At 42.6% G+C, this 23,943-nt stretch overlaps 1 protein-coding gene across 1 annotated transcript; it reads left to right on the top strand.

The window, feature by feature from the left end:
• Window positions 1-2,590: 2,590 nt before the first annotated feature.
• On the top strand, window positions 2,591-22,370 carry LOC134404454 (alcohol dehydrogenase class-3). Its single transcript, XM_063135144.1, has 9 exons — window positions 2,591-2,673; window positions 11,671-11,772; window positions 12,500-12,641; window positions 13,847-13,934; window positions 16,012-16,231; window positions 17,999-18,259; window positions 19,358-19,493; window positions 20,534-20,672; window positions 21,964-22,370. The coding sequence occupies exons 1-9, from the start codon at window positions 2,659-2,661 to the stop codon at window positions 21,986-21,988; spliced, it is 1,128 nt and encodes a 375-aa protein (XP_062991214.1). The 5' UTR covers window positions 2,591-2,658; the 3' UTR covers window positions 21,989-22,370.
• Window positions 22,371-23,943: the final 1,573 nt, after the last annotated feature.

Genomic DNA, 23,943 nt, shown 5'->3' with positions numbered 1-23,943 from the left:
ATAGATTTTAATTCATGTTATTTTTGTGCCAAACATATGAAGATTTAGGCCAGTCACCTCCCACTTTTTGCAGGATCCTGTATGTTTAACAGGCACATAATACACAGAAATCAAACAGCTTTTCCTGATTTAGGATGCTTCCAGAGGTCTCCTAGTGCTAATGATTAGAAGGCAATGCAGAGCTCTTTTTCTCCTTAAAGGATTATCTGTGGTAAGAGACAGAAGTGGTGGGAAAGCACGGGAGCATTACAAGTGGGATACAACATTGTTTGGATCTCCCTGCCCACCCGCCCCATAATAAAAGACTCACCTGGAAACTCCCTAAGGGGGTCTGAATTGTGAGGATTGGGGGTTGGGTGTATTACTGCAATATATTGTAAGTGACCTTGTGGATTATTCAGATGAAAGCTAGAATAAATCTCCCAAATAAATAATCATAATTAAATGTTATTGTATTGTTATGGAACATATTTTATTAACATTTGTAATTGCCCAGATTTTTCTTAAAGGGTATGCATTTTATTTTTATCTATTTATTTACAATATTTATATATCGTGATGCATCCAAATATTTTGGAGTGGCGAAAAAAATAAAAGAATAAAAGCACAAATATTAAAAACTACTGTTTTTTAAAAAGCAAGCAAACAGGTCTGATAAAACCTAAGTTCTGGTAAAAACACACCAGAAACAACACGTTTGGTGCCTGCCTGACCTCCAAAGGCAGGAAATTCCATAGGAAGAGGGCCACCACAATAAAGGCAGTGGCATCTGCTCCTCCTTCTTTGCACCCTCATCATTGTCTGGGCCAGAACAAGAGGCAGGTGAATAAGCAGGTTGCACTCGTGAAAAAGAGGAGCAAGTCCAGGAGGCTCTTGTCAGCAGGCACCTGCTGGGGTGTGGGTCTCCCACAGGTGCCATGACTATCCTGGGGGGTCGCAAAGCAGGAAAACGAAGGAGCTATCACAAAGTGGAACAAGTTCATGTATATCCACTTTGTTCGTTACTGATAGTTACTTTAGTTTATTTTTTGCTTTTGGTTAAGCCTATCCAGTAGGAACTCACCCTGAACAAATACGTATTTATTGTCATTCTGATTTATATACTATATAGACATTGTATATTTGTTTATTCATAGTTAAATTCATTTATTGTTATACAGCTTGACTGTTTCTTCATTTATCGCTTGCATGCATCAGCCACGTTCAGAGTTACTTTTTTAGGTCCTCTCCTCTTGCTTATCCTGGGGATTGGACTCAATGGTCTTATAGGCCCCTTCCAACTCTACTGTTCTATGATTCTCCTGGTGAACTCCAATTGGACCATATGTCCAAGTAAATATAAATAAATAAATGTTTCGCAGTTGTACTTACAAGGCATGTGCTACTGGGAATATTTGGAATGTGTAGATGAATATGAGCCTTGCTCCAGTGATCCCACTCTGCACCCCTGCTTCCTCCCAACCCATCCCCAGTGTACATAGATTGCATGTGTAAATAGGGTCATTGAGTGTTTTTTTTTTTAAAGTATTGTGTGATTTCCTCCCCCCACACACACACACAATAATTAGGAGTAAAGCAAGAAGCCAGAACAGAAGTGAGGAACATAAATCAACTTCTTCTAAGAAAATGTTGTGTAGGAACTATCTACACAACTGTGTTTTTTGTTGTTTCACCCTACAAATCTAGTGCCTGAAACAGGTGCTTTTTAAAAAATTCCCTGTTGGAGCTTACAACCCAATCTACTGCATGCCTTTTCCCTTAACAGTGCAATCCTATAGCACTCAGTACAGGGCCAGCTCCACGTTTTGAGGGCCCTTCAGAAAGTCTACCTTCCTACCAGCTTTGTCACCAACTGCTATTGCTTCTCATCCTTTTTATCATCATTGCGATCACCTGAGTGCTTGACCGGCAGAGAGCATGGAGGCAGCGGCATCTGCTGGTCCTCCTTCTCATCACAGGTAAAAAGGAGGAGCGAGTGGACGGGCTCTTTCAGGGGGGTCTTCGCAGTTGCCTGACCATACCTACCTTTCAAGTGACCCTGACTCTGAAGCAAGCCCCATTGAATTAAATGAGTCTTATTCCCAGGAAACGGTACAAAATTGCAGCCTAAGGCTTCTTCGCCCCATACAAGTTTCTGCAAGCAATTTTTTTTTACAACAACATAGTGAACCGCCCAGAGAGCTTCGGCTATTGGGCGGTATAAAAATGTAATTAATTAAATAGCTTGCAAACCAAACGAACTGGGAAGGGCGCGCTAATTTTTGGCACACAGACACCCGAGCTTTTAGGCTGGGGACAGGCCTGCCCCTATGCTATGTACACCCTCAGAAGCAAGCCACTGATTTCAATAGGACTTCTCTCCAGACAAGTGTGCTCCCTTAAAAGTGCACCCCTTCTCCCTAGCAGTCCAGATCTGCAATGATTTACATTAAACTCAATGGGGCGAACAGGCCTCAAAAGAGCACAGCTGCAGCCCCTAGAATCCCGGCGAGGAAGACGAACGGGCCCAAGAGGCCTCCGTTGTGCTCCGTTTTAAGGGAGCCTCGGCCGGCCCCTATTTGTAGGCGGCTCCCGAAGGTCCGCGCATGCCCCGGCCCAGCTCAGCGGCTCCTCGGCTAACGAGAATTCGCGGAGGCTGCAAAAAGACCAGCGTGGCCCATGGCGAGCAGCGGGGTAAGTGGGCCCTGCGCTCCTCGGGGTCGTAGGATGTTCCCGGGCGGGAGGGTGCGCGAAGGGCCTGCAGCCGTCCAGGAGGCGACCGGGCGGGCGAGACAAAGGAAGGTCTTGCTCGGCGGGGGGGAGGGAAAGACTCGCACCTGCTTTTCCACGGGCACCCCGATCCGGCGCGTGTTTACTCGGAAGTAAGCCTCCCCTGCATTCAGAGGAGCTTATCCCCAAATCAGTGCGCGTAGGATTGCAAGCCGGACGCTTAATTTAACCCTTTTAAAAGTGTTGCGGAGCGGTGGGTGGGCCTGAAAGCAGCGCTCCTAATCTCTAAGGCGGGACCTGCGGGGGCTTCCGAACCCGCCTTCTGCTCTTGTTCAGACGCATCCTCGCTTTGCACGCTGCTTTAGCGTCCCCTTCCCTTCAATAGAGAAAGACTCCAGGGCTGAGCCATCGCGCAGTCTCCATCCGCGCGCAGGCCCGTTGCATGTTTGCTTTGGAGTAAGAGTCATTGAATATGAGGATTGTGGCCTTTAAGCAGTGCTTCCCCCTCCCCGCCCATTCTCTTGCAATCCAGAACAGCCTTCCCCAGCCTGGTGCCCTCTAGATATGTTGGACTACAACTCCCATGATCCCCTAGACAGTATATGGAAGTTATAGGCTCAACATATCTGGAGGGCACCAGGTTGGGAAAGCCTGTAGTGGGTTGCGATGAAAAAGTTGACTTTATATTTGCAAATTCTTTGATGCTCTTCCCTCCGGGTCTCCCTTGAGGAAGAGGAGAGGAGGAAGAAGGGGCGAGTCAGACACTATTTTTATGGCTCAGAAATTGAAAGAACGCTGTTTCAATGCAGTCTTAGCAGCAGTTTTAAAGTCCAGCGTATCAATGTATCACACTGTGTGCTCATTTGCAGAGGTACTGACAAAAGTACTGCTAGTGGGTGGTTTGTCTGCCCGGCTAAGTGAAGTTCAACCTGTTCTGGAGGGGGTTCCACTCCCCCTAAAGGATCAGATTTGAAGTTTGGGGGTGCTCTTGGATCCAGCATTGTCATTAGAGGCACAGGTGGACTAGGTAGCACGGAGCACCTTTTATTAGCTTAGGCTAATATGCCAACTCTGTCTTTATCTGTACAGAAGTAGTCTAGGTACAGTTATCCATATTCTGCTAGCCCCCTATTTGCATTTTTGCAATGTGCTATACATGGGCTGCCTTTGAAAATGGCCTGGAAACTTGAGCTTGTCCAAAATACGGCAGCAACACTGGGACTGGTCAATATAAACATATTATGCCAGTACTTTGTGATTTGAACTGGTTTCTACGCCTAATTCAAAGCACTAGTATTGTCCCCATTCGTGCTAAATCATGCTGCTTAATCACAAAATTAATGCATTCCATTAACCATTTTGTGGTTAAGCAGCATGGTTTAGCGCACTGTCTGAACGGGACCATTAACTTTCAAAGCCCTTACAAGCTGGGGGCCAGATTACCTGAAGGATTGTCCCCTCCCATATACACCTGCATGGATCCTAAGATTGTTTTCAGAGGCCTTCTTCCAGGTGCCTCTACCAAATGAGGTGCAGTGGGTGGCTACTAAGGTGAGAGCCTTTTTAGTGGTGGCACTCCAGTTGTAGAATGCGCTCCCCAGAGAGGCTTATCTGGCACATAAGTTGTGTTCTTTGCAATGCCAGGTAAACCTTATTCTCCCAGGCATTTTAGTGGTTTAGTTTCTTTGTTTGAAATCTGTTGTTGTTGTTTTACATCTTTATACTGTTGCTAGTTTTTACTTTGGTTTTATATTGAAGTTTTAAATTTTACAACATTTTAATTTTAATCTTTAAAATGTTTCTATATTGAGTCTGTTCAGACAACATGCTAAGCCATGGTTAAGCTGCTAACCATTTTGCAGCAAATTGGGGTGGAGTGGGGGTGGAGCTCTGGATGCCAGTGAAGATGGCAATGTGATCTCAGAGCTATATGAAATATTTTAAAAAAACCAAAACCAAAAAAGGTTATTCAAAGGAAAACATCTCCTGAAAACAAATTTTTGATAGTTATAAATGAATTTGTCTGGAAGAACCAAGAATGGAATAGAATTCTTCTTTAAATTAATAAACAGAGATAAGAGAACAGCAGAAGCTGCTGAGAAACAGAGGTTGGGAACAGAGACAGTGGCAGAAAAGAACAAAAAGGAGCCATTTAAACAGGATTTAATGAGGGGGGGAATACTTGAGGAGAAGCTAGGACATATATACAAGAGAATGGATCAGACAGCAGCTGCAGTCACTGAAAATGCAGGGCAAATTGCTGCACATGAGGTATAAATTAAATCTTTTAACAATAATAATTGAAGAAAACAGTTTAAAGTACGATGATTTGTCTAATAGAAATTGCAGGGGAAATGTGTGCATTCTTGGAGTTATGGAGACTGCAGAAGGAGATTCTGTTACAGAATTTTTAGTAAAATAGTTAACAGGATTATTTCCACCATGTAAAATGGAGATTGATGATCTGGAGAGAGCTTGTCAGGTACTAGGACCCAGAACTCCAGATACAAGGGTTCCACAGGGTATTATAATTCAGTTTACACACTCTTAACTATCATGGTTTGGTGTGTGGTCTAAACAGGGCCATTTATTTTCCATCCTGCTGTATTTTAAGGTTTTGATTGTTGTGAACCACACAGACAAGTTTGGTTATTGGGCAGTACAGAATTGCAATAAATAAAATCTTTTGCAGTAAAAGCAGTCCAACTTGGAATAGTCCTAGAGGACAATTGTTTTCTCTAAGAAATGTGATCCCTGCAATTCAATATTCTTGTAAGGCACTGTGTATTTGTATATTCAATAAACAAAAAACCTACGGTTTACAAAACAACGTTAAAGGCTCTACAGTTTTCAACCAAACTCCAAAAAGCAGGGAAATTGGGAGTTAAGGCTCACAGGCCTATAACGCCACATCCTCCCTAAGGAAGCAGAAAGTGCCAGTGAAATTCTCATTCTACCAAAGCAGATATAAACCATGAGTACAGGGTGGAGAATAGGATATGCAGAGGTGACTGTGGGGTTGTGGAAAACTGATGACGAACAACTTAGGGCCACCTACTTCTCTTTTTTTTTTTTTTTTTTTTTGAGCAGCCCTTCCCCAACCTGGTGCCCTCCAAAGGTGTTGGACTACAACTCCCATCATTGCAAGTCAGTATGTCCCATTGTCAGGAAAGCTGGGACAGCAGGATAGGGAACGCTGTTCTATATCCTTAACAAATACAAGGGCTGCGCAATATTTTTTCTCACATACATCTTGCATAGAGCAGCACGATTGATAACAGAAGGGACACTATTTGTTGGAGATGTAGAACCAGAGCAAGGGCTGGCACTTTCAGCTTTTGGTAAATACCCTGCCCTTCAAAGAACCAATGTTTTTTCTTAAAATGTGTTCATACAAAATATACTGTTCACTCCCCACAATCCCTCCACAATACATCATCTCATCAGAGTGACAGAGGAACAGAAAAGGATTCGTTTGGGTGTCTTGAACTCCTTTCAGATGAGATTAGTTTGCAATCCTATACCACTTGGGGGGAAGCTCTAGTAAACTCAGTGGCACTGGCTTCTGAGAAGACATGTATAGGATCCAAGTATAAACCATCCTTCTCCAGCCTAGTACTCTCCAGATGTGCTGCGCTGCAACTCCCATGTTATGGTGAGGACAAAAATCATTTTCATCAATAGTTTTTAAAATAATCCTTCCTTACACATGAATCTATTAGGTGGTAGCTCTGCTTTTGATCTCATACTGCTGAACACGTAAGAAAAATCCTCTGCGGTCACAGCATTCGCAGCATTCTTGATCACTGTCCATGCTGACAGACTTTTATGAGTTGAATGCCAAAACATCTAGAGAGCTACATTTTGCCTGCCCTTGCTCTAGAACAGCATTCCCCGATCAGTTTTCCAGAACCCCACAGTCACCTCTCCACATGTTTGAAAGTACAAGTCGCAGCATTCCTGTCCATGGGACATACTGACTTGCAGTGATGGGAGTTCTAGTCCAACACCTTTGGAGGGCACCAGGTTGGAGAAGGGCTGCTCTAAACCACCCAGAGAGTTCTGGCTATTGGGCGGTATAGAAATGTAATAAATAAATAAATAAACAAAAAAAGAGAAGTAGGTGGCCCTAAGTTGTTCGTCATCAGTTTTCCACAACCCCACAGTCACCTCTGCATATCCTATTCTTCATCCTGTCCTCATGGTTTATATCTGCTTTGAGAGAATGAGAATTTCACTGGCACTTTCTGCCTCTCTAGGGAGGATGTGGCGTTATAGGCCTATGAGCCTTAACTCCCAATTTCCCTGCTTTTTGGAGTTTGGTTATTATTATTATTATTTATTTATTTATTTATATAGCACCATCTATGTACATGGTGCTGTACAGCGTAAAACAGTAAATAGCAAGACCCTGCCGCATAGGCTTACATTCTATTAAAATCATAGTAGAGCGATAAGGAGGGGAAGAGAATGCAAACAGGCACTGGGTAGGGTAAACAGGCGCAGGGTAGGGTAAAACTAACAGTATAACAGTATAAAGTCCAAACAGCATCAAGTTGTAAAAGCTCATTTTTTGTTTATTGAATTTCATGGTTTTGTGTAACGGATGACCACACAGGAAAGAAGCCATATAAATGTATGAGATGTGGGGAAAGCTTCAGCTGTAGTGGGATCTTGAGTAGACATCAAAGAACCCACACAGGGGAGAAAAAATATTTTTTAAATAATTTCCCAATTTACACTATTTAAAAAATTTAAATTATTACACTATAGTGTAATTATTTAAAAAATTACACTAACATTTATAATTTTTACTATATTGACATTAAAGAATCCACTTAAACCAATATAACTGCTTGATAACCCACATATCACATAACTTCCAGATGAAAGGCATCACCAAATGTTGCTTCCTTGCTCATATTTTCTTGCTATATCAATAACTGGAGATCATTGTTAACAACACATTTAGGTATTTATTGCAGAGCTTTGGCTATGGGGCGGTATATCAATGTAATAAATACACTCAGGCTATGGGGGGTATATAAATGCAATTCCTTATGCCCCCCCCCTCCCCGGCTTTCCCTCAGCCTACACTACCTCACAGGGTCATTGTGAGGATAAAATGAAGAGGAGGATGAAGAGAACTACATGCCCTGGACTACTGCAACTACTGAGGGGCATTGAATTCTATGATTCTGTGAATCTAAGTCTACAACAACTGGAGGGTGCCAGGTTGTAGCAAAAACTAGGTCCCTTAACCATTTCTCTGGTGTGAAGTAATGTTTTGGGTAGAAGATTCATGAATGTACATTTTAGAAAATGTTTTCCTTTCATACAAACATAAAGCAGCAGATTTAGCTTATAAGAAGTAGGTACACAGAGAAAGGACAATATTTTCTTCCTTCACACCAGAGATTTTTTTTAAGAGACCTATATCAGTGTTCAAATTCAAAATACACACACACACACATACACACACAAATCTACAAAAGAAAGCTTAAAATGTAGTTCAGCACCTTTTAAAGAAACACACACTACCTGAAGAAGTTTAAACTCATGGCAGCTAGGCCAGGGTTAACCTCCTCTCATTCCTAGTTTCAAAATATTTTTTTCCATAAAGTTTAAACTTTAAGAGGCTTGGGTGAGGAACTGCCACCCCAAAGGAAAGTTTGCTATATATTCTTTACTTGAATTAAGAAGCATGCACCAGCACTTCAAACACACACACACATCCCTCCCTCTTCACAATCACAGACACACAACAAAGTCAATCAAACCCCTACCTGAGCCAGCCAGGTTTTCTTTTTCCTTGGAGGCCAGGGAAGGGCCTCCCTCCAAGCAAGGCAGATAGTTTCTCTCTCCCTCCCTGGCCTCCACAGCACTGTGGGGAAGGAGAGGGCCCAGACAGGGCCTTGGCTTATCTGCAGAAGGAAATGGCTCCTAAATGAGCCAGGCGGCCATCTTATTTCAGCCAGGCAGCCATCTTATTTCCAACATTCCAATCTATTTGAGTCAGGAGGGAGGGGGAGAGCGACGCTACTCCATTTAGGAGTTATGAGTCTGTACTCACTTCAATGGGGCAAAGAAATGTTCATTAAAATACAATGGAAGCGAATTTTGATAAAAGAAAAGCCATTCCACCAACTAGAAGGACGGGGGTACAAGATCCCACCATTGGTTTGAAGGGTAAGAGTCCCAATTCGGAGCTTTTAGTGAGCAAAAAAATCGTCGCCACCCAGAAATAGAAAGCCATTTTGAGCCAGAGAGGTTTTCCCCATTTTCGTACTTTGAACTGCTATCCTGCCCTCAATATTTCACAAATCTTGAAACGCGCAGGGTATGTAAAACCAGCATTTCTTTCTGGCAGGTCTCTTTTTCAGAAAGATTGATGAAACATTTTCCATTTTATGAACGTCAGGATGACCCACCCCCAGTTTCGGCCTTAACATGGTGGAATGCTCTTTTCACTGATCGCCTACAATACAGGGAAACACTCCCGTGTTTCCCTGTAATAATCTCTCTATATAAAACGCTTAGGTATGTTTCCGTAAAGGCTTCAGCTGATACAGGTTGCTAAGCAACAGTAACAACGTGTAACGTCAGCTGATACAGGTTGCTAAGCCCCTTGCCCGACTCTTCCGGGCTTTCCAAGGTAATCCTACCCCCTTTCTGCCTCTTCGCTCCCCCCCCCCCACAAAGCGGGCAGCGCCACGGTCCGAATCATGAGTGAGACACGGCCAGGGCCGTTGGTGGCCAGGTGGGAGGCCGCTCGCCTGCTGTGAGCCCATGCCCCGGCCTAATCTCATGCAAGCTGGGCGGGTGGCCCAAGGCTGACAGGAACCCCGGGGAGAGGGGGACACCTGCTCCCCCTCCCCCCGACCTCCCTGCCCCCCAGGTCTGCCAGATGGTGCTGTATTGGCAGCCTCCAAGCAGCCTGCGCCCCCACGATGATATTTAATTAATAAACTTTAAGATATGCTACAACGGCGTATGTTATGCCGGGTACAGCTAGTATACTGAATTTTAACTTTGTGGTATAATTTTTTACTGTTAATATACTGTATTGAACTGAATGGTGTTTGTTGTTGGTTGCTCTGGCTATAACCTAGACTTGGTTGCCTAATAAATATGATGGTAAGATAAAATTTACAGAGAATAATCCTTTTTTTTTCCAGTCTTGGTCTCTGTTGCTTATAATTGCAGACCATCATATCCTATCTATTGTGAGGATGAAATAGCTTGAAAATAGTCGTTAGCTGGCATATATTATAGAACAAGGGTTTGCTTAATTCTTAAGCTAGAATTGCCATATAGTATACCATGTTCTAACTAGTACGCCTTATAGAAGCTTTTTTTAAAAAAAGTGCATTTTCAAAAGCCGTTTATGTATAATACATAAATCATTTACTCACACATACTCCGTATCTTCCCCTCAAGCACAGTTCTTTTGAAACATATCAGTATAAAGGTAAGGGAGGAAGGTAAATATTTTACTAGGTGTCAGGTCTTTTTCAACCTCTCTCTGTGAGAAACAAACCATTCTCAAGCTGGTGACCCTTTCTGCAACTGCTTTATTCCACACTATGTTTTTACATTATCAAAGCATTCAGCAATACAGTATATGATCTCAAGCTTTCTTGTATATTTGTGTTCTCATAAAGACCGCTGTGCCTGTATCTTAAACGCACGTGATATGGCCATGGCACTGGTTCTTGTATTATTGCCGTGCGTAATAAAAGTTTATCACTGAAGAACAAGACAGTCCGTTTCCTCCCTCTTTTCTCACACTCTTTAAGTAATTGGTGAATTGAGACATTACACTGAACTGTATTTTTGTTTTTTGCCAAGATTTTGCATGGAGGATTTTGAGATGCTATTAAATTTTCTTTTACCTTTAGATTTTTAGCATATCTATGAAAAATAGTAAGAATACACGTAACCCGTTGATGGTATTTATAATATTTATCCATGTTTGTTATATGTGGTAAAATGTACTATTTTAATTCCCACATGTACATCAAGCAGGGTCAAATACATCCACTAATCACCTTCTGCAGTTTATAGCGGAATGTTCTATTGAGGGAATAGTACCCTAACAGTGCAGTACAGTGCATATTTATTCAGAAGTATGTCCCAATTTGTCCAGTGGGTGCTTCCTCCTATGTCAGCATGCATAAGATTGTAGTATAACTCAGTTTCTGTGATTTAAATATAATGGGGGGAAATCCATTTCTTGCCACCTTATTTGATGTAGTATTTTGGATGCCCTCCCAGGAAAAAGCAGTTATTTGGGTATCTGTCAATTTTTTTTTCCCTGTGGTGAAGACATGCAAAGAATTCATTATCTTCTCTGTGATCTTGCTATGCATGTTTAAGCAATTCTACCCAAAGCAGTAGCTGTGTGTATTAGACTAAATTTTCAACAGCAAGCCAAATAAACCAAAAGGCAATTTGAACATATTATCCCAGTGTTTTGTCACCCTCGCTAGTTCCTGGTCTATTTCTGGGATCAGTTCAGTGTTGGTTTTGATATTTATAAAACCCTCCATGGTTTGGGATTAGGATACCCAAAGGATCACCTCTCCCCATATGTACCTATCCAAACCCTGAGATCTTCTTCAGAGACAGATGCAGGAGATGGCTACTGGAGAGAGGGCCTTTTCAGCAATGATATAGCCTGGTACATTTGTTTAGTCTACCTTTTATTTTCTGCTGTTCAAAACTTTTTTATGCTGCATTGTGTGATAGTTGTATGTTGAATCTGTTTTAATTTCATGTTGTGAGCCTGCTAAGAAAATCAGTGATGTGAGTAAATATGGGGTTCTCATCCATCCCACCAGTGTCAGTGTGATGATCTACTAACCAGTGAAGGTCCATTTTGTGTTCTGACAGGCTTCTCCAAAGTTTTTACAGCAAGTAGCAGTTGTGAGCTTTTAATATGTCACCTTTCTGATTTAGGTTATCAAATGTAAGGCAGCTGTTGCCTGGGAGGCGGGCAAACCATTGTCCATTGAAGAGGTGGAAGTTGCACCTCCAAAAGCTCACGAAGTTCGTATCAAGGTAATTCAACAAGAGTTATATTGCTTACCTGTATGTGTGTGGCTTAAAAAAACACCCAACTTTGAAAGCCCAACCCATTTTCTTATAAATTAAAAAAACCAAAACTTTTCTAAGGCTTTTTCTTTTGATTAAAGTAAGTGTGTGTGTGTGTGTGGTTTATTGTAGTAATACTTGTTGAAAGCCAAAACCAGAAATAGTTAAGACCGTTGCAGATATTTAGCTGACAAATTTATATTATTTACTAATTTATTTATTAAAACATTTGTATCTTGCCCTATATCATTCAGATCTCAAATTTAAAAGTCCAGTAGTAGTAATAATTTTGCCATTCTTCAAATAATGTTATTCCAGTATCCCTAAGGGAGGTCTGTGTTCTCATCTTTATATTATAGATTGTTGAATTTATATCCTTCCCGATCCCAAGGAATTCAGTGCCAGCATACGAGATTCTCCCCTCCACCCTATCATATTCTCACAACAACCCTGTGAGGAAGGTTAGACTGAGAGATAGTGACTGGTCTAACTACAAGTGTAAGCTGAGAAGTTCACCAGATCCAAGCTTACCTTAGGCTACCTAGCGAATTTATGGCTGAGCTTACATTTGAACTAGGGACTCTGTGGTGACTACGAGTGTAAGCTGAGAAGTTCACCAGCTCCAAGTCCTGAAAATGTTGTGCCCATTGAATCAGTTCTAAGATCATTCCAATTGTTCTTCGTGACTTCATAGATTATCGCCACTGCTGTGTGTCACACTGATGCCTACACGCTGAGCGGTGCTGATCCTGAAGGAAGTTTCCCTGTTATCCTGGGTCATGAAGGAGCGGGACTTGTGGAGAGTGTTGGGGAAGGAGTGACTAAATTTAAACCAGGTAAGGAAATTCTATTACTTGTCCCAGTTTCCAGAGCGGTAGCCATGAGGGTCATTTACAGTATGCCATAAGAACATTACTTTTTATTTATTTATTTATTTATTTATTTATTTATTACATTTCTATACCACCCAATAGCCGGAGCTCTCTGGGTGGTTCACAATTTTTATGGTGCCACAAGACTCCTTGTCTCTTCTCGAATTCTTTTTTCTTTGCTGGAAAACTTATGGAATGTGTGTTGTCTTGGGTGCTTTTACATGTCTATCTCCAATTAGCACAAGTTAAACCTGACACCAGGTTTCTTTGTTGGTTATTTGAGTCTGTGTCCACGTCTACAGTCCTGCATTGTAAGGGAGAGGTGAATACTTAATGCATTTCTTGACATATGGAGCCAGTTCGCACGTAATGACAACCCGTGGGTTAAACAACCCATGGCTTGTCATGTACAAGCAGGACACCACTTCCAGTTTTACTCAACAACCCACAACCAGCTCCTTCATAGGTTGCTGAGTGTGATGTACAAACCTGGACTGCAGGGTAGTTTAGGGACTAAACAACCCAGAGGTTAACCCCATGGCTTGTTTGGTTAATCCCTAAATGACCCAACAATCCAGGTCTGGATGTCACACTCAGCAACCTACAACCTTGCTGTAAAGCTTTGTATCTGTCCAACACGCCTCCTGTACAAAACATGATTAGACCATGTGGTGGGGTGCTTTTTTCCAGGTGAAAAGCTAACAGCAAAGTTCCCTTAAATATTTGTGTGACATCATCATACTTTTATGATTGTTGCTCAGGTATTCATTCAGTGGTGGTTTGCCTGAGTTGGAGGGGTTTTTGTAGGCTGTGTAATTCAACCCCCTGCTTGATGCAGGAAATCTAGAGCTAGAGAACATCCCCAGCGGATGGCTGCCCAGCCTCTGTTTGTTACACTGCAGGAGCTCTTCAATCTGGGAAGCTGCACTTTCTAAAAGCCCTCTTGTAAAGATGCAGGAACACCCATAGTATAGCCGCTCTGCCACTAGGCATTATCTCGCTCGGCTTCAGATTTGTAACCGCCTTGAAATGTTCTGGAGCACAAAATATGCCACTTCATACATTGCTTGTGTTAGTATTTCATGCTGTTATGTAACATCTAGTTTAACATGCTGTGCTTCTGGTTCATTACTTCGCAAAATAAAACAAAGCTGTTTTTTGTTTTCCAGGAGACACAGTTGTCCCTCTGTATATTCCTCAATGTGGTGAATGCAAGTTTTGTTTAAACCCGAAAACTAACCTCTGTCAGAAAATAAGGTTGGTGCTCTTCCCTTCTGGGTTGTTGTTTTTTGTTGTTGTTGTTCTTGCTTTCACAAAAGGGCAAAAGTTCTTCATACATACAATAGCTCAGAGCTTTTCTACATGAGGCATTTATTGTGCATTTGTTATTCTTTACTCAAAGTTGTTTATGGGTTCTTTAGACAACGTTGCAATTCTCCAGTTTCACTTCTGTTTTATCAGAGCACTTTCCTTGGGTTTTTTTGGGTTTTTTTACAATGGGGCAAATGGGGTATTATTTCTTGTAGCGTTGTTTCTACTTGTGTATTTGTGCAGTTCTACTGTACCACAGCGCCACCTAGAGGTTATGTGGCCGAAAAGGAAATACTCTTTGTGTAGAGCTCAGATCTCAATTCTGCAATGAAACCAAAATTAGATACAGTGTAGAAAAGCTCTTAGTGCCAGGGGGACACAAATGCAGTAACCAAATGGTCAGCAGTGCAAGCTAATCTCTTCTTGGTGATCATGTATCTCTGATTGCCTGGCACACAGTGTGAGAGTCCTCTCTGCTCCAAGCTCTCTTTGCATTGCAGAGAGCTCTGAGCAGCCTTACCCAAACCAGTAACCTCCAGAGGTGTTGGACTACAGTCCCCATGCTTGCTAGGGCTAACAGGGGCTGTAGTCTAGCACCAGGTTTCGAAAGGCTGCTGTTAAACAAGCCAACTTCAGACCATGAGTTAAAAATCTGGCTTATTTTAACAAACCTAGGGTGCATTCCTATGCATATTTAGACAGAAAAATATCGTACAATGACCAGCATGCCCCATTGCTGGCTGGGGAATGCTGGGAATTGTAGGACATTTTCCTATCTAAACATGCATAGGGCTGCATCCTTGAGAGTTTATTTTAAACCACGATTCGTGGTTTGTATGTAAGCCAGCTATTGTGAGGGGGAGTGAAATTGCACTATGGTTTATTCCTTCCTCTGGCCATGCGGAAGTGGGGAGCTCTTGAGACTAAGTTTGCTCTTGCTTGCAGCTTATACACATCATGCTAAACTATGTTTAATGTTACACATGAACCAGCCCATTGTGGCCTGTCTCAACCTCCTTTAAATTCATGGCTTGGTTTATTTGCTTGGAGAATGCCAGGTGGGTAGGAATTATTTTTAAAAGGGTGTTTTGCTTGCTTTATTGTTTGTTCTTATGCGCTGTGTGTGTGTGTGTTTTGCAAGTGGGAGCTTTAGTAAATGTCATTTGCTGCCTGCTGCCTTCACAGTAAATCAAAAGTTTTCTACTCAAAACCACATTCAACGTTGCAGAAAATATGTGTGCCCTGCGTATAATGTGCAGTGTGCATAGTTTATACCAATTAAGTTGTGATGAATGGTGCTATGCACAATGATGCCTTATGGGCTTTATGTCATGTTTTGTTGTTGTTGTTTAACACCTTTCCCTTTCTGACACATTTAGCATAAGTGCACTACCTCAGTGAATCCAGGAGTGCTTTCAGATGGGGCTTTTATTGTGCAATTGCGCCACCTCATTCATGGGGCCAGACACTGTCTTCTGTTTGTAACCCTCCTGTGTTTTCCCACTATTTCTTCCATCTTTTCTTCTTATTAGAAAAAATCCATGGTAGCACTGGGAGTCAACTGTCTGGAAACATCCCAAAATGTCACACAAATCTTGTATAGTTATGTAGAACTTCAAGTAATGTCCAAGACCCTTTCTACGCGAAGCTTTTATTGTTTACTCATGCACAGTAGTTTGTGGGTCCTTTACATGATATCATCATCCTCCAGGGCCTCTCTCGTGCTTTGCAACCATTATCACAGGGTGTTTTTTTTCTAACGAGAAAAGTGTGGTGTTTTTTTCTTAGTGGCCTCTATATTATATAATTGCATAATTCTGCTATACCACAGCGCCACCTAATGGTTGTATAATGGAACATATTATAAGGCGGAGAAGGAAAAACCCCAGGGAAAAAGAGTTGTAAAGGAGCTAATTTTAATCCTGTGAAGAATCTGGAATCAGAAGCCTAGGTAAAAGTGTGGGTTAAAAGCTTCATGTAGAAAAGCCCAAAGTCACATGATTATTTTTGTTTGGTTCTGAAGAGTCACCCAAGGAAAAGGATTGATGCCTGATGGGAGCAGTAGGTTCATGTGCAAAGGAAAGAAAGTTCTCCACTTCATGGGGACCAGCACCTTCTCGGAATACACGGTTGTGGCAGACATTTCTTTGGCTAAAATAGATGCTTCGGCTCCTTTGGACAAGGTCTGCCTGCTGGGTTGTGGAGTTTCTACAGGCTACGGAGCTGCTGTGAATACTGCAAAGGTAGGATGCCTTCTGGAGTCCCAATTTGGCCTGCCATGTTTTCCCAGATGTCCAGGTCCCTTTCCTCCAAGTACCAATTAATTGGTGGTTCCCAGCTTTGTGCAGTTTTTCCCCCAATTCTAAAAGGTTGAAGTGCCTTTCCTAAAACTTAGTGATTTAGAGTGATCATATGAAAAGCAGGTGTCATTTGTGTGCATGCAGCACCTGGTGAAATTCCCTCTTCCTCATACCGTATTTCTTCGATTCTAAGACTCACTTTTTTCCCTAAATAAGCAGCTCTAAAAATGGACTGCGTCTTAGAATCGATGGTGTCTTAGAATCAAAGCAATACGGTAAGAGGAAAAGAGGAAGTTCCTGCAGCAGCCTTGAGCCATGCGAGCGAGGAGGAGCTGGTTGGGTAAGCGCCTGGTTTTTTGTTAGGCAAATTTATTCATAAGTCCCATCGATTTCCATGGGACTTACTCGCGTGTCGTCGTCCCCTGGTGCACAGACAAGTAAAGAGCGGGACTGGAGAGTTAAGTTTACTCTTTGTTTCAAACGGCAGTTTCTTCTCTCACAGAGGGAAAAAAGAAAAGGACACAACCATTAGAAGAAAGCGCGGAGTGGGGGAGAGGTTGGCTGGGCGGTGAGGGAAGTATTTCTTTGATTCTAAGATGCCTTTTTTCCAAATAAGCAGCTCTAAAAATGGGGTGCGCCTTAGAATCGATGGCATCTTAGAATCGAAGGAATACGGTAGTTAAAGTTGCAGGAGCCCTGCCCTCTTGACCAGGTACAAAAGAGGAGAGGGCTCCTGCACCTTTAACTGTTGTGAGGAAGAGGGAATTTCACCAGGAGCTGCATGCATACAAATCATACCTGCTGAAATCCCCTTTTCTGTCCAACTGTTAAAGATACAGGAGCCCTGTCCTCCTTTCCATATGGTCACCCTACCACTGTCTGACTCAGGTGCCCAGTTTTTGGCAGTGTACTCAGGTGCTACCATACCTCCATAGAAGTAACATAAGCACAGAAAGTTTTATTTTGTGCCCACCTGGATTTTTATATGCTGATTCATTATCAGGATGATCCTTTGAGGAATTATCTTGGAGACCGCCCACAGAGTAGGTACTGGCAGTAAGAGCTTTAAGCGAAAAGATCCTGGTATGTTTTGTACTTGTGTCCCACTTCTTCTGCCTCTGGCCCCACCCCTTTTTCTTTCAGCTCTCTTAAGAGCTTCTCTGACATTGAATTCAGCCACCTGGCAGAAAGGTCTTCTCCACTCCTTTTTTTATGTACCCCCACCTCAAACTAAGAGACAGGGCATGCGTTCGTGCTTAGTCTTTCCTCAGAAACCTGGGAAGGAAAGGCCTTTTGGCCCTCTTACACCAGTATTTTTCCACCCACCACTGCTTATTGCATTTGCTTATGAATTAGGAGGAGAAGCCAGGAGTGAACTGTTTTTAGATTGTGTTACTAATTGAAAGTATGATGTCCATTAATTCTAAGAGCAGGCTAACTCAGTAAGCCTGTTGCAAGAGCCTTATTTCTTAAAGCAGGGATGTGGGAACATGTGGCCCTCCAGATGTTGTCGGACTGCAGGTCTTACCAGCCCTAGCCAGCATAAGTAATGGGGGAACTTGCCATCCAATAACATCTGGAGAGCCACATGTTCCCCATCCCTGCGTTAAAGCAATCCGTGCTGTTAACCTTTCAGTGTAAGAGTTGTCTTCTCTTCTGTAACTTCCCCCTGCAAGAGTCCTTCAGTTGAATTGCGGCCTTCTTTTTCAGGTGGAACCTGGCTCTACCTGTGCCATCTTTGGCTTAGGCGGAGTTGGGCTAGCCGTAATCATGGGCTGTAAGGTGGCCGGCGCATCCCGGATCATTGGGGTTGACCTCAACAAAGACAAATTTGTAAAAGCAAAGGAATTTGGGGCTACAGAATGCATCAGCCCTGAGGACTTCAAGAAACCTATTCAGGAGGCCCTGGTTGAGTTGACAGATGGAGGAGTAGATTACTCATTTGAGTGCATTGGTAATGTTGGTGTTATGGTAAGCATGCCTTGTGTGTAGTTTGAGCACAGTCTGTGAGCCTCTTTTACGGAATTGTTCATATGAGATAGCAATGGATGAATCGCAGGTTGAATTAGAGGTCTCACCAACTCCTGGCAAGATTTATTTGGGGTGGAGAGGCAGGGCTGCCTTTGATGCGTTCATCATGGATAAAAGATCAATTAAACCACTGTGTTGCATTACACTTTCTTCTACTGTGATGATAAAGAAACATGGTAACCTGTAAACGAGGCCTAGTTCACACAGGCAAACCTAAGAGGGACTGCCACCTGAAATGCAACCATGTGGAAGCTGCTCCACAAGATAAGCCTTCCATGGGAAGTAACTGGCCACGCATGCGCTTCTGGTGGGTTTCAAAGGGCGGGGGCGGAACAGAGCAGTGGCATAATAATCAGATGTGATTACGGTTCACTGATAATCATTAGTGGCCTATATCATCAGAACTGCACTGCAAATGTCTGCTGTGTTCATTCAGACCAAGAACCATTCGTTCCCACGTTGTCTCCCAACAATAGCGGATGGGATATTTCTGGGCTGCTCATCAGTGGGATGACTATCTTTGCTTTAGCACCCACGGCTCCTGCATGTGAAGGACGCATGGAGCTGCCATGGCTAACATCTGTGGCCATCTATGAGCTTGCGTTTCTAAATTACTCTTCAGACATGAACATCTCCCTTCGGATTAGAGCATCATTCTTCCTTAAACATACTGTTTACTGGAGGGTTACATAGGAAGCTGCCTTCTCCAAGTCTGGCAGTCGGTCCTTCAAATTCAGATGGCTCTTTCACATCACCTGCTACTTGACTCTTTGAATTGGAGATACCAAACCTGTGATCTACTGCATATAAAGCAGAGTCTCCCAAACTGGTGCTCCCCTCCAGATGTTTTCATCAGCCCTAGCCCACATAGACAATGGCTGAGAATGCTGGGAGTTGTAGTCTAAACATCTGGAGGGCACCAGGTTGGGGAAGAGTAATGTAATTCAGGTGTTCCGACATTGAGCTGCAGCCCCTCCCATTTCCCTTGTTTGCATCACCTGCTCCTCTCTCTTTCCCCCTTTCTTCCATATCCTACAGAGAGCAGCCTTGGAAGCCTGTCACAAAGGCTGGGGTGTGAGTGTGATAGTTGGTGTCGCTGCTGCTGGTCAGGAAATCGCCACCCGTCCATTCCAGCTGGTCACTGGGCGAACATGGAAAGGGACTGCCTTTGGAGGTATAATTTTGCTGGAATGGAGATAGAAGTGTCTCAAATGGCCTAGTTGGGAGGCGTTTGCACGTTCGTGTGTGTGTGTGTGTGTGTGTGTGTGTGTGTGTGTAAACAAATAATCCCATGGCACCTTAAAAAACAAATAATCCAATGGCACCTTAAAAGACGAATTTGTGCAATAAACCTTCTATGGAATATAGTCCACTTTGTCAGATACATCAGAATGTAGGGAGTAAAATTTGCAAAGGTCATTTGGTGTTTTAGTTTCTCCCCATGCAAGGGATGATAGCCTTTCACTAAAGCAGCCTTGTTCATTACCCCTCCAAACCCTTTTCATTACAAAAACCTCTAGAGAAGAAAATTCTACAACTTCTCTTAATAGAATATATTCATAAAATATCTCTGAGTTATTTATCTCCCTAGGTAAAAGCTACGGCTTTTAACATTAAAAATGTAAATCATCCCTAATAGGTAGAATATAACTCTTGTTCTAATTCCCCACTAGGAGCTCTTTTTTGGAGTTCCCTTGTCTACTGCAGTTGACTACCTATCAGTTGAAGGAAGGCTGCGTTGTGGGCAAAAATCCCAAGGCTGTAGCGTAATATAAATATTGTATACATGTGGATAAATATCTAGCAAGCAAAGGATAGCCATATCTTGTTGGTTTGTTCTTTATTTTCACAGATCTAAGTAGTAAAACTCAGTTCTCCTTCAACTTAGAGCTCAGGTGGGGAACCTGCAACCCTCCACTCTTATTGGACTCCAAGTCCCATCAGCCCCAGCTAGGATGGGTCAGCGGTTATGGATGGGAGTTGTAGTTCTAACAACATCTGCAGGGCCTCTGGTTCCCCTTAGAGGGAGGAGAGGGTGCAACAGTCCTTGAGAACTCCAAAAAAGGGGTCAGCTTCCATTGGGTTATCTTTCAGGCTTGCAGGGATTTTGAGTCTATTTTTGTTGGATGCTGCTATGAAGCGGCCTCATTATTGTTATTCCATCTTGCTATGACACTACACTCAATAGAAAGTGACAACTTTGCTTCCTATCAGGCTGGAAAAGTGTGGAGAGTGTACCAAAACTGGTAGATGAATATATGTCCAAAAAGATAAAAGTGGACGAATTTGTGACTCACACTCTGCCTTTTGAGAAAATTAACGAGGCTTTTGAACTCATGCATGCTGGAAAGAGGTAGGTGTTTCCTTTGCTTGTCAATATATTTATTAGAGCAATACTGTATCTGTCTACTCAGAAGTCAGACCCACTGGGTTCAGCAAGGCCTACTTATTTCATTTATTAGATTTCTATACTGTCCAATAGCTGAAGCTTTTACTTGCAGTTAAGTATGGGATTGCAGTTGGGCAAAGTCCTTTTATAAGCAGAGGGAGAATCCATGGCAGAGAAATTGGGCTCATGTTGGCAGGACACAAATAGGATAGCCTAGCCTTTTACTCCTTTCTTTTTGTCACCCTTTGCTTCTCTGTACTTTGTTTCCCCTCCCATCAATTGCAATGGGAGAGAAAATTGGTACATTACCTCAAGTGCTGCCGTAGATTTCTGGAGAGCACAATCCAGAGAGGAGCTTCGACCCAGAGCATCCAAAGCCTCCCCCAATATGTTCCCTTTTTCCTCCTTCCACAGAGAGGGAGATCCATTATATTAATAGCCTCTGGGAGTCCACCCAAACCACCACAGGATTACAGCCTTAATCTTCTATTGTGGGGTGGGAGGGGGTGCAATGCATGGAATTCAAGCCTGCACATAAGATGTTCACTTGCATCCTCATAACTGTTCTATGGCTCAGTTCAGGCAACACGTTTCTCTACGGTGGTTTTAGAACTCCATGGTGGAGTTTTTACACCACTGTTGAGAAATGTGTAGTCTGGAGAGAAAACTCCACCCCATGGTGGAGTTTTTTTAAGAAAACACTCCACGCTGAATACCCACGCTGTGCAGAGGAGAGTTCCTGCGCAATCGTTGTGTTGTGTGAAGGGCTACATGGAGTTTCGTGTTGTGTTGAGTGCACTTTTCCCACTGGCTAGAGTTCTCTGGCAAGAGCGGCGAAAGGAACGAGTACTGCTGTAGGAGAGCCGCTGGGATATTATTATTTTTTGCTGATGGGATACCATCAGGAGGAGTGGGGGAAGAGAGAGGTCGGAGGAACTGTCAATCAAACATTGTGTTGCCTTTTACTCAACTCCATGGAGGCCCATAGTCACATAACAGTGGAGTTAGAACATGTGTGGCAAGTACCCCCTAAAAATTCAACTGTTGAGTGTTTTCACACTGCGTTGTTAGCATGAATGGTTCAATGACCCCACAATCACCAGGAGTGAGGGAATTTGAACAGTGGTTTCTTCCCTACTCTGAGCTGAACACCTTATCTGTTGTATCATACTGTTTTTCTTAAATAAGATCAATTATTTTTTTAGGTAATACAAATTTAAATTCACAATCTGGGCTTTTTCTTTCTCTTTTGTAGCATTCGAAGTGTTCTAAAGTTTTAAGAAGACCGAAGAAGGGACTCTTGCCATTGTAGCAGTACGACACTACATAGTTTCTCAACATGCCTTTTGTAGAAGAGCGGAATCTGGGAAAAGCTGTAGTTAGAATTAAGTTGGAAAGAGCACCTGTTCTGGCAGTGTAGAATTAAAAAGTGCTGACCTCACTCTGTTACAGCACATACCAGCTGTAGATTTTAGAAAGACCTTTTCTCTACATGTTTCCCATCTTACTGTACCACTAAGTGCCGGAAATCTCTAATTATAGACCGAACTTGCTTAAAATCAAGTAGTTACATCTCCTTCAAAAAAAACCTACAATGAAACCACCACCTCCCTAGCAGGGAATCATGATTAAAGCTGATTAAAGCCCTTTTTTTTTGTATGTAGGTGTACAGCTGGTTTCTGTCCCCTTCAGTTTATTCAGGTCAAGTACGTCTGCACCGGGCCAAGGCTATTGTTTCATACCTGGATCCGATCAATATAGTGGAAGATATCAAGAATAAGAGGAAAGACTCCATCCTTGCTGCAGCTCAGGGAGCAAAGTCAAATATTATAACATTTTACATGGCAAGATCGAGTTCTGCCCAGTTTGCATGTGCTACTAGGTTACCACCCTGTACTGTGCAAATGAGGGCCGAAGTTAACCTGACGCAATTCATACACTAAATAACTGGTTTTTTAAAAAAGGTACAGAGGCCTCAATCAGTAGCAGGACCTGATCGTTAATTAACGGATCGTTAATTTCCCTCTCTGCCAAAAGTTTTGTCCTATGTTGCAGTCTTGATCTTGATTAGACTCCTTGCACCTGCTATTTACTGTTTAGAAAATATTCATGCAGTTATAGGGATCATGTCTAGTTTGGCCAACTGAAGGTGCTAACTTGACAAGGAGTAGCTACAGATCAAGGGGTGGTGGTTTGATGGTTTAGACTTCAGATATGGTTTAAGGAAAACTGTTAAGGTGCATATAATATCAAAAGTGGAGAGATCCAGTCACACAAGGAGAAAATCGCTGCCCTTCAAGTGAATATTGATAAGGCAAGGAGAAACGAGGAAACAGCCTTTGATTGTGGCTTGCCCTATAACAACAGCAAGTGAAACTGAAGTTTTTGTTTTGTTTTCAAAGATCTCTGCCATTGCTAGCCTTGTTCAAATTTGCTACCTCTTAGCCTTGGTACTCTGCATCTGCAAAATGGGGAGAATTAATTGGTTCCCTTTGAACTGATCTTTGTGCAACACTATTGCCCACTTTGAGAGTTTGGGGTAGTTACTCAGATGTAGATGTGGATTCCTGCATTGAGCAGGGGGTTGGACTCGATGGCCTTGTAGGCCCCTTCCAACTCTGCTATTCTATGATTTCCTTTCATGCATATAGTAATTGACTCTACTGCCACCACTCTCTTCTTCCCCAACCCCCCATTTGTTTCTGGCTCTAGTAAAAACAAACAACACGACACACACACACCCCAAAAAAAACTAGATTCCACAAGCCCAAAGTGTGCCCATCCCTACTTTAAAGGATCTCCAGATTTCATTTTATAAGCTGAAGTCTAGTTCTTCTAGCACCCAGAGGATGTGAAGAACAAACAAACAGGTTATTTGGGTCAAAGTAGAAAAGAGACCTCTGGGTTAACCATCCAGGCTTTAATCTCTGTAATGTACTGCATACATAGGTTAACTCCACTCAGATATTGCAGCCTGTTTTGTTAAAAATCTCTGCCCATGTACACAGGTGCTTGCAAGACTTTTGAATCACTTTACTGCCTCTAAACACATTACAGAATGAAAATGTTATCCCCAACAATATACTTTCAGCAAAAACGAGGCACTCAGGAAGAGAGACATTTTCTTTCGTTATTTTTTTTTAAAGTCACATCTGCCCTGGAACTCCGAAGAACTGGTGAAGCCATATGCTGTTGGAGTTGACAGGCGTCGAGGGCTTTTAAGCACCTTGCAATT

The sequence above is a fragment of the Elgaria multicarinata genome, chromosome 10, assembly GCF_023053635.1.
Source record: "Elgaria multicarinata webbii isolate HBS135686 ecotype San Diego chromosome 10, rElgMul1.1.pri, whole genome shotgun sequence".
NCBI classification, from domain to species: Eukaryota; Metazoa; Chordata; class Lepidosauria; order Squamata; family Anguidae; genus Elgaria; species Elgaria multicarinata.
This window is presented reverse-complemented; position numbering and strand designations above follow the sequence as displayed.

Excerpts from the sequence above, each read along its gene's own strand:
- LOC134404454 (XM_063135144.1), top strand. Across the intron at positions 11,773-12,499 it reads CTCACGAAGTTCGTATCAAG|ATTATCGCCACTGCTGTGTG; the intron begins GTAATTCAACAA and ends GTGACTTCATAG. Across the intron at positions 12,642-13,846 it reads AGTGACTAAATTTAAACCAG|GAGACACAGTTGTCCCTCTG; the intron begins GTAAGGAAATTC and ends TTTGTTTTCCAG.